Source organism: Akebia trifoliata, chromosome 14 (genome assembly GCF_017979445.1).
Source record: "Akebia trifoliata isolate Shusen 1 chromosome 14, ASM1797944v1, whole genome shotgun sequence".
Lineage (NCBI taxonomy): Eukaryota > Viridiplantae > Streptophyta > Magnoliopsida > Ranunculales > Lardizabalaceae > Akebia > Akebia trifoliata.
Window position 1 is genome coordinate 4997642 of NC_141388.1, and position 10807 is coordinate 5008448.

Sequence of the window (10807 nt, forward strand, 5' to 3'; positions counted from 1 at the left end):
AGAATTGAACAAAATAAACTTAAGACAATTTTGTTCTCGCAACTTGATGCCCATGAACAATTGTCTCCTAGGTCACTTCCTGACACATTTTTGTTATCCGGTAGATACCCGAGAATTGAACAAAATAAACTTAAGACAATTTTGTTCTCGCAACTTGATACTCATGAACAATTATCTCCTAGGTGCACATGCATTAAGAATTTTTTGGACCAAAGGTTCAAATCCTTCTTGAGCCCATGAGCCCCTTGTGCATATGCGTGGACTTATCTAAGTCTCTCTCTTTCTCTCATATTCACTTAAGTGATATGAAAAGTTCTATATAAGAACTAAACAAATTTCTTATTCCTATTCGATGTGAGACTAAAAAATTTCACTAATAAACTCAATAGTTTGTAACTCAATAGTTCTACAAACCATATGTAATAAATCATGGCTAGTAGGGATTGTTTGAAGTCGATTTTTCATTCATCCAAAATATATTTTTGATAATTAAATACATGAAATTATTCTCTTCAATGAAAAAAATAAGTTTTCAAGTGGTCTTGTCTCAAATAAATTGTGGGACCTACTTAAATCGTAATTCAAATAGACCCACTCGATTACAAAAATCTGAAAAAGATAACAGATTTTTCAAATAATTTGCTCATAAAACACTAGTTCACTAAAAGTATAGTACAGAGAATTAAAAAAAAAAAAAAAAAAAAAAAAACCTCAAAGTTCATAAATAAGGGTAGGGAGGAGAAAGTTAAGAGACCCATAGATTCCATTCTGCTCTTTTATTCCAGCTAATATGGCCCCATAAATTACATACCATTACTAAGCCTGGCCCAACCCAAATCCCCCAATCCGCCCATCAATAACTACTAATAGAAGCCAAAATTATCAAACTTCAATCAATCCATCAATCTCAATCTCTCTCTCTCTCATACACTAAAGAAGGAGAAAGGAGAAATCTTGAACGCAACATAAACAATTAAGATTTATAAACCATTAACAATCAATTGGATCCCCCACAATACACACTAAAAGTAGAGGAACAGAAGATACTTATAATTATATCTATATAACAAATCAACACAAGATTTACAAACCATCGACAATCTATTGGATCCCCTCAGTACCCACTAAAAGTAGAGCAACAGAAGGTCCTTACAGTTATATCTATTAATCAAATCTACATAAGATTTACAAACCGTCCATCAACAATCTATTAGATCCCCTCAGTACCCACTAAAAGTAGAGAAACAAATGAACCCATTTATTTCAGATACAAGGGGAAGACCCTGACACCAAATAAAGATAAATACATGAGAAGATACCCCCAACCCAACATCCCCATCTCCTCCCAATATGCTTCTCCTCTCCAACACTGACATAAACAACAGAACCACCCAAACAGAAAACTATATAAAAGTATCCAAGAATCCATCCAACAATACTAAACCAGCATAGATTCCCCAATAAATTGTGAGATCAACAATAGGAAATTGTTAATGATCACCTTATTTTTAATCCCAATTACGTATCAGAATTTCCTTCTGAGGTATAATTACTTGGAAGTGCACTCGATGATGCCGAGCTTCCATTGCTGCTACCGCCTTCCTCCCTCCATCTTCCCATCCCTTCCCTTGCCTTTGAGACTACTGTGATGATTGATTTCACTAAGTCCCCAATGATTTTAGCTTTGATTTGTCCCCTCTTTGGGGGGAGATCAACTTTTCCCTTTTTTGGGGATTCATTTTCCATTTCTGTGACTTCTTCAGGTAAAATTGAAGCTTAATAAGAGTCTTTGTTTCTAACAAAAAATAGAAAGAAAGACAAACAATTCAAAGCCCTTGAAGAAGAAGAAGAAGAAAAAAAGTTTGAAAGAAGAGAGATTGGGGGAGGGTAGAGATTACTGGTGTGGGTTTATATAGCGTTGTTCGAAAAGTCAAGATATTGGGTCTCAAGGTTTCACATTGAGCAGAGTTCACAAGTCATTAAGTTCAAATGAATGTGGATGCCAGCTTTTGTGAAATTGTTAAAAAAATTGCTCATAAGAAATACTATCTCTTTTTATTAAATTTTAAAATGAATTGGAATAGAGATACGCTCTTCCTTACTAATTGGCCCATGTGAATAATATTTTTAGAATATTAATATTAAAAATATATTTTTTTCTTTTTTTAAAGTTCAATGTTACACAAATAAATTTTGATTTCATGTCAAAAGGATCTTATTGATATTGAATTTTTTTTTTTTTTAATATTTTTTGTCAATATGATCATTTTGACATTGTAAAAAAATAAATTCTGATCTCATTTTAAAATGATCTTATTGACATTAAGTCTTTTAAAAAATAAAAAATATTTTTGACGTAACATCAAAATCTATTTTTGTACAGTGTTAAAAAGATCTCATTGACAAATAACCTTTTTTTTTTTTATAAAAAAAAAAAAAAAATACTTAATGTTAACATATTCATTTTTACATGAAATCAAAATTTATTTTTGTATAATGTCGAAAATATCCTTTTAACATGAGATCCAAATTTATTTTTTTATAGTGTCAAAAAGATCTAATTGATACTAAACTTTCTTTTATAAAAAAAAAAATGGGTATTTTCAATACTAAAATTCTAAAAATCACTTTTTGTACTAATTTCAAAAATAAGTTCAAAAGTACTTCGTTTTTGGAATTATTCAATTTTTTATGCATGTTTTGATAAATTTGCCTATAGTTTTTATATACCCAATTCAAACCTAGGAGCCCAATATAACCATTACAATCTCCAAACCACCTTCCAATATTTTCTCTGAATTACAATGTGATGGAGATCCCTCATTAGTCATAATTAATATCCATTTCATTATTGGATTTTCATCTAGAGTTGAAAATTATTTTGAATCTTTCAACAGACTTAATTTCAGTCCTATTAAGGATGGATGATCTTTTTAGATCTCTCTCCTTTGGGACCTTAGGTTTCATTTATTGTAGTTGTTTAGTTCCCAAATTAGAAAATTTTATTATTTAATAGATACACAATAAACAAGTTAAAAGTGGAAGAAAAATAATACTAAGTGCCAATGTCTGAGAACAGTAAAGGTAAATGGTAAACCCTTTGATGGTTGAGTGGGAGGAGGGAATAGTGTTGACCAAGCCTACCTAACACGTTTACCAGAAAGTCTAGATAAGATCAAAAAAATATATAAAAATAAACAACAATTCTATCTCATAGACCTCAACATGACCCTCGAAGAAATGAATATGTAACGGAGGTTATTTTGTTTTCAAGGCAACCCAACGTGGCCATATTGCCAACCATTGCCGTACCTGACTTTTCTAACAAAATGGACCTCAAGTATGATTTTCAAGATCAATAGCGAGATAAGTTAGTGTAATGGATGATTCACATCAACTATCTAAGTTTTCTCTGATCCTCCTTTCGAAGATGGTGTTAGAGCTCCTAAGACATCGTGGGTCATTAATTTTGTTTATCACACACTATTTATTCTCTGATCCTCTTTTTTAAAAATGATGCTAGAGTTCTTGATCAATCGGTAATGTTTAAGAAAACACTCTGATAATCAAGTTACTTGAGAATTATATAGTTATCTGAGAGATTTCAAACGAATCCTAAAACAATGACCATGAGAAGAATGTTGGGTGGCAACCAGACCATCCAACTTGTTTCAAACCTATTGAAACAAAATTTACAAATAAATATTTATATGGAGATAATATCACAATTTTTTGTGTTAATAGATGTTCAATCACAAATCTTATTTATAGAATTTATAAATATTTAAAATTTTGGAAATTAATTAAATTTATATGCAAAATATTAAACCCAACCCAAGATTTTCAAAATCTAAACCAAGATGACTTGAATCTCAAACAAGTCAATGTGATGAGCGATTTACGTGTCTGTAAGATCAAAGTCACTCGATTCCTCTTGTAAACTCTCCGCTGTGATGATTTGTATCTCAAACAAGTCACTATGGCTCACTATGATATCTGGAGGGATTGCCTCCCAAGTTGAGATCATTTACCCGAGTCATCTTGATCTCGACCAATTTTTAGAGCAAGGTCGAAACACGAAATCATTAAAAAAAAATGTGTTCAAATCCGAACCAAGCCAAGCAACAAATTCATTAGAAGTTTGTCCTCAAAATCAAACTAAAAAGAACAACTGCAACTTAATCTGCGTAGGCTTGAATTTGAAACCTTCAAAATATTCATATGGAATTTTGATCCCATATTTACTAATTTTTTTATTTAAATTCATTGGTAGTTAAGATACCCATAAGTGCTATTCACATATGGAGACAAATAGGACTCACCATATGATGGGTTCCATCAAATTATATTTATAAATGAATTAATGTGAACCATCCATTTGATGGACGTGTTGTTGTTAGAGCAAAACCATAGATTGAAGTTTAAAAAGAAAAAGAACACAAAAACAATCACACAATACACAAGATATACATGGTTCGATCAGAATTAACCTACGTCCACGGGTGAATGCGGTAGTTTCACTATATTAATCAATCGAAAAACAAAATTACAATCTTCCTCTCTACCTCCTGTATCTCTCTAACAATGCAGCTAGGGTTTCTTTTCGTAAGTGCAACACGAATAAATAAATAAATAATTAATTAATTAATTATATATATATACATATAGGAAATGTTCAACACCCTACGCTTTACTAAACGTGTTTTGTCCTACATGGGTTAGAAGTTTTGGAATAGACTGATTTTTTGTGAGGATGATCTCTATGGTTAGAAGATCCTCCTCACCAAAAATCAGCCCATTCCGAAATTTCTAACCCTATGTTTTCAAGTTGAAAAATTGTGCACCATCTATTTTTTGTAAACAATTTTTTATGGGATTAGAAGTTTTGGAATGGGCTGATTTTTGGTGAGGATGATCTCCTCACCATAGAGATCATCCTCACCAAAAGTCAGCCTATTCCAAAACTTCTAACCACGTAGGACAAAACAGGTTTGGTAAAGCGTAGGGTAAAGTGTAGGGTGTTGAACGAGACCTTCTATATATATATATGAGTCCTGTTCAGCAATAAACATTTTGACAAACATTTTTCAAAACATGGGTTAGAGGTCTTGGAATGGGCTGATTTTTGGTGAGGATGATCTCTACGGTGAGGAGATCATCCTCACCAAAAATCAGCCCATTCCAAAACTTCTAGCCCCAGTTTACAAGATGAAAAATCGTGGATCGTCCACTTTTTGTAAACCATTTTTGATGGGGTTAGAAGTTTTGGAATGGGCTGATTTTTGGTGATGATGATCTCCTCACCGTAAAGATCATCTTCACCAAAAATCAACCCATTCCAAAACCTGTAACCCATGTTTTGAAAAATGTTTTGCCAAAATGTTTGTTGCTGAGAATTTCCCTATCTATATATATATATATATATATATATATATATATATATATGGGGGGCGTTCAAGGGCCAACTTTTTGGCAAAACATTTTTCAAAATATGGGTTAGAGATTTTGGAATAGGCTGATTTTTGGTGAGGATGATCTCTACGGTGAGGAGATCATCATCACCAAAAATCAGCCCATTCCCAAACTTCTAACCCCATCAAAAACAGTTTATAAAAAATGGACGGTCCACGATTTTTCAACTTGTAAACATGGGTTAGAAGTTTTGGAATGGGCTGATTTTTGGTGAGGATGATCTCTTCACCGTAGAGATCATCCTCACCAAAAATCAGCCCATTCCAAAACCTCTAACCCATGTTTTGAAAAATGTTTTGCCAAAAAGTTTGCTAAAAAGTTGGCCCTTGAACGCCACCCTATATATATATATATATATATAGAGGGTCCCGTTCAATGGCAAACTTTTTGGCAAAACATTTTTCAAAACATGGGTTACAGATTTTGGAATGGGCTGATTTTTGGTGAGGATGATCTCCTCACCGTAGAGATCATCCTCACCAAAAATCAGCCCATTCCAAAACTTCTAACTCCATCAAAAATAGTTTACAAAAAATGGACGGTCCACGATTTTTCAACTTGTAAACATGGGTTAGAAGTTTTGGAATGGGCTGATTTTTGGTAAGGATGATCTCCTCACCGTAGAGATCATCCTCACCAAAAATCAGCCTATTCCAAAACTTCTAACTCATGTTTTGAAAAATGTTTTGCCAAAAAGTTTGCCATTGAAGACTACCCATACATATATATATATACATCACTCCCGAGGGTAAAATTGACAAAGACCTATAATGGAAAATCGTCCATTATATTTTGGCCCGGGGGTGTTGCCCCCACACCTGTAGCACGGGACGCTTCCCCCTACACCCCTGCGAGCTAACCTGGCAACTTGACCCCTGTGTTTGTTCGCCACATAGTACGAAGATACCAATCATGAGTAGACATCTAGAATCAAATTGGAGATTGATCATCAAGGATAACCCTTTTTTTTTAAATATGGGGATCATGCAAGGACTTGTAATCATCGATTTACTATATTATACATAAAATAAAAGTCTTAAAGTGTTGGAATATCCTTGAGAGAGGTACTTTAGACATTGTATTAATAAAAAAAAATGATCTTTTTTTCTTTAGACAACTTAAATAAATAAATAAAAATAGAATGAGTGGCATGATTAGGGTTTTGATTTTTGATACTGCAACTCTTTTGGGGGGTAAAAACATGATTAAGGGGGAGTGAAATCAAACAGGGAAACTGGAATTTAGTGTGTGGTAGGTTGGAATTTGTCTCATCTTATTAGTGGACATTACCTAGCCACATAAAATATAAATCTTGGGTTTTGTATTATTTTCTTTTATCTTTTATTGTTTTATTGATTTGATCTAACATCTACATTTTCATACTTATCTTTGCAAATAGTACTTAAATCTTAGTCACTTTGAAGCTTGGACTGATTCAAAGGAAATCTAGAAGGAGATATTAATAAAAAATGAAAAGAAGTCTACGCCACCAAAGAATAATTGTACTTTGTAAATGGAATTTGACATAAATGGTCAATTAAGCCAAAGTTTTCTATCTTTGGCTGGGAAAGTCACCACCACCACCATAAATAACATCATCTCTCTTTGTATTAAATTCATGAAAATCAGCCTTTTATTTAAATCCTAACATAAACCAATATATTTTCCTCAATTCTTTCAAACAGAACTTGTTTAATGGTTTAAAATTCATGAACACCAGAAATAAACCAGACATTTGCTGTGTATATGTTTTGTATTCTATTGCGCTACACATAATTGTAAAGGTGCAAGAGGCAACACCCCTGTCCGGAGTCCCACTACTCTCATCCCGAATTTTTTAACGAGTACGAAAAATGATGATCATGTAATATTTTTCTTAAGATTTTTTTATTTTTAGGGGATTTATATTTTAGGGAGTTTTACATGTTTTGATAATTCTAGTTATTATAAATAAAGATCTTTGGGACTGTAAAATTTATGAGAAAATAATGATTATTTTTGCTTTATTCCATGGACGTAAGCATATTGTCGAACCACGTAAATCCTTGTGTTTTGTGCGATTGTATTATCTTTACTATTTTGATTTGTTCACAATCTTAATATTTGAAAGTCATGAGGTGATCTACAAGTATCTTTATCTCACGTCATTTTTTTTTTAAAGTATGATAAGGTGATTTTATTAATAAAATAAAAGTAATTTCGTATGAATCACTTTGAGGTAACCATTGCAACACAATAACAATAAGTTAGACCTCAAGCTCACAAATTATATCTCATCAAAAAAGAAAATCTTGAAAGAAATACATTCAACTGAAATAACTTGCACCAAAAATCAATTAAAAAGCCCAAAATACTAATCGTAATCTCCTATATTGAATGCTCATTTTTGTCGAATACAAAAGTCTTTCAACATTACTAACCTACATAAACTAAGAGGGCTAAAAAAGGGAAAGCAACTAGAAAATTGGAATAGAGACATGAAATGAGACCATGCAACATGTGCAATATCATAATGAATTAAGATCATAAGATGTGATTAATTAACTCCCCGGCCGATTTTCACATGAAACATGGATTTGCTAACCAAATTAAAGAACAGATAATCCAAAAAAGTAGAAAAATTTATAAATAAATATGGAAAGAGAGAAAGAAAAGAGTCCCACAAGTTCCTTTAGGCTTTTCTATTTCAGCATTTATGGTCCCATAAAGCACATACCATTGATAAAACTGACTCTGCCAAATCCCCCAATCCTTCCACCAACCATCAAGAACTATAAAGTAGAGTAGCAAAAGGTCCTTAATATTATAATTATACAACAAATCAACCCATTTATTTCAGATACAAAGGGAAGATTCTGACACCAAATAAAGAAAAATACATGAGAAGATACTAATCTCACACCCCAAAACTAGATCCCCATCTCCTCCAAACATGCTTCTCCTCTCCAACACTGACATAAACAACAGAACAACCAAAAAAATCCAAAAAATTAGACAAAACTATCCAAGAATCTATCCAACAGTACTAAACCAGCATAGATTCCCCCATAAATGGAGAGATCAATAATAGGAAATTGTTAATGATCACCTTAATTTTAATCCAAATTACACATCTGAATTTCCTTCCGAGGTATAATTACTTGGAAATGCACTTGAGGAGGTCGAGCTTCGGCCACCGCCATCGCCTTCCTCTCTCTTGTCCAACCATTTCTTTGCCTTTGAGACTACTGTGATGAGTGATCTCACAACGCCCCCCATAATTTTTGCCTTGATTTGGCCTCTCTTTGGTGGGAGAATTATTTTTCCTTCCTGTGGGGATTGGGTTGCTTTATTTTCCATATGTGTGACTTGTTCTTGTATAATTGAAACTTAAGAGTCTCTAGTTCTAACAAAAGAATAGAAAGAAGAAAAAAAGTTAGAAAGAAAGACAAAGAATTCAAAGTCCTTGAAGAAGCAAATAAATTGAAAGACGGATCATGGAGGTGGGGTTTATATAATGTTGGTACCTTAAGAGATTGGGTCACAATATTTCACACTGATAAGATTGTCAAACCTGAGGCATTAAAGTACACATGAAGGTGGATGTCAAACTTATTGTTTGAATAATCCACACCTCATAAAATTTCATTAAAACTTGGTTTGAATTTTAATGATCTATTTTTTTTTTTTAATTTAAATCATTAATTTTTAAGAAAACTTTCTAATATAATTAGTAATGTTACATGTACTGATTTTTGGTGACGATAATCCTCGTGTTGACAAGGATTTAATATATTATTGGATAAGCCCAAATGCATGGATCAATATATATATATATATATATTTACTTTCAGAAATTTGAATGAAATATATCTCCGTGTGTAATTTAGTTGATAGATTCAAGAATGTTTAATTCGACACCCTAACTGATTTGTTTGTGCATCAATCCTCTCACTTCGATTAAAATAATAATGTCAACATATAACAAAATTTATTAGGGAAATATGTTCAAATTATTTAGAAGAAATATTCAAATTGAAAAGCCTAAAAGAACGAGAGGAAAACCCAAAAGAACTTGAAGGGAGAAAGCAAAAATATATACGAAATTACTCTCACTAACAAAAGACTTGGTCTTGGTTAAAGGGGACTAAAAGATAAGAATCCGTTTAACTAACTCCAAATTTTTGGGATAAGGTTTTGTTGCTGTCCTTGGTGGTGGTGGTGATGATGATATTTTTTTTTGTCTAGGAAAAGATTAATTTTCATTGTTTATATTTAAATAAATATATAATATATGCCACTCAAATGAGTACACAATTATATTCATGGAAAATGTTGATGCAATAAACTTGCACAAATGGTTAATTAGTTCCTCGACCAACTTTATTTGGATCAAGTATCAACGTCTTGCCTTCTTCGATTAGAGTATGGAGAGTAACTGCAAAGACATTTTGACACTCAAGTCAGAGATTTGAACTAAGCAAAATAGATTTAAATCTTTAACTCGTTATCGTAGAGGTTTTTTTTCTTTTTTCTTTTTTTTTTCTATGCTCAATTCAGGCCTAGGAGTACTCCAATACAAATCTTGCAATCATCAAAATCATTGTCGAGTATTTTCTCAGGATAACACAGTGCTAGAGATCCCTCACAAGTCATACTTATTTTCAAAACTTTGACATTAATTACATTTACTATCAAAAGTAGGAATTCTAATTCTAGTCAATTTTCTTTCATATGATCTCATGTCTATTTCGAAATTAATTTAAAAATTAATTATACTTTTCTCTAGGTCACACATGTAATATGGATTCATAGTTTAAATAACATAGAAGCTTCCTTGGACTTCTTTTCCTTATGATAGTCAAGCAAACAACAAAAGAGGAAGAATGTTAGCAAGTTTCAATGTTTGAGAAAGGTTAGGTAAACCCTTTGATGGTTGAGTGAGGGAATTGAATGGGGTTGACAAAGCCAGCAAACAACAAAAGAGGAAGAATGTTAGCAAGTTTCAATGTTTGAGAAAGGTTAGGTAAACCCTTTGATGATTGAGTGAGGGAATTGAATGGGGATGACAAAGCCAGCGTAATTCTTGTTTACACTAAAGTCTTGGCAATACCAATAAAAATAAAATTAATATTCTATCTCATTACTTGACCAGGATTTAAATTTTGTTTTTTTTTTTTTTGTTTTTTCTTTTCGCGGATTGCACATACCAACCATCTCAGTACATGTTCAACATTTAAACGTAACCACTTTTATGTGGAGAGGGCATATGGAGATTTGAAGGTGTGAAAATCCAATCGCGCTAATCATCTCAACTAACCCGAGATGGTCAGCCTGACTTTAATGTTAGGTTCTT

The 10807-nt window shown here is 32.4% G+C and overlaps 1 protein-coding gene across 1 annotated transcript; it reads right to left on the bottom strand.

Annotated features, from left to right (window-relative positions):
• Positions 1-954: 954 nt before the first annotated feature.
• On the bottom strand, positions 955-1987 carry LOC147385724 (uncharacterized). Its single transcript, XM_086423799.1, has one exon. It carries the CDS (start codon positions 1744-1746, stop codon positions 1519-1521), a length of 228 nt encoding a protein of 75 aa, XP_086279925.1. The 5' UTR covers positions 1747-1987; the 3' UTR covers positions 955-1518.
• Between the last annotated feature and the right edge of the window lie 8820 nt (positions 1988-10807).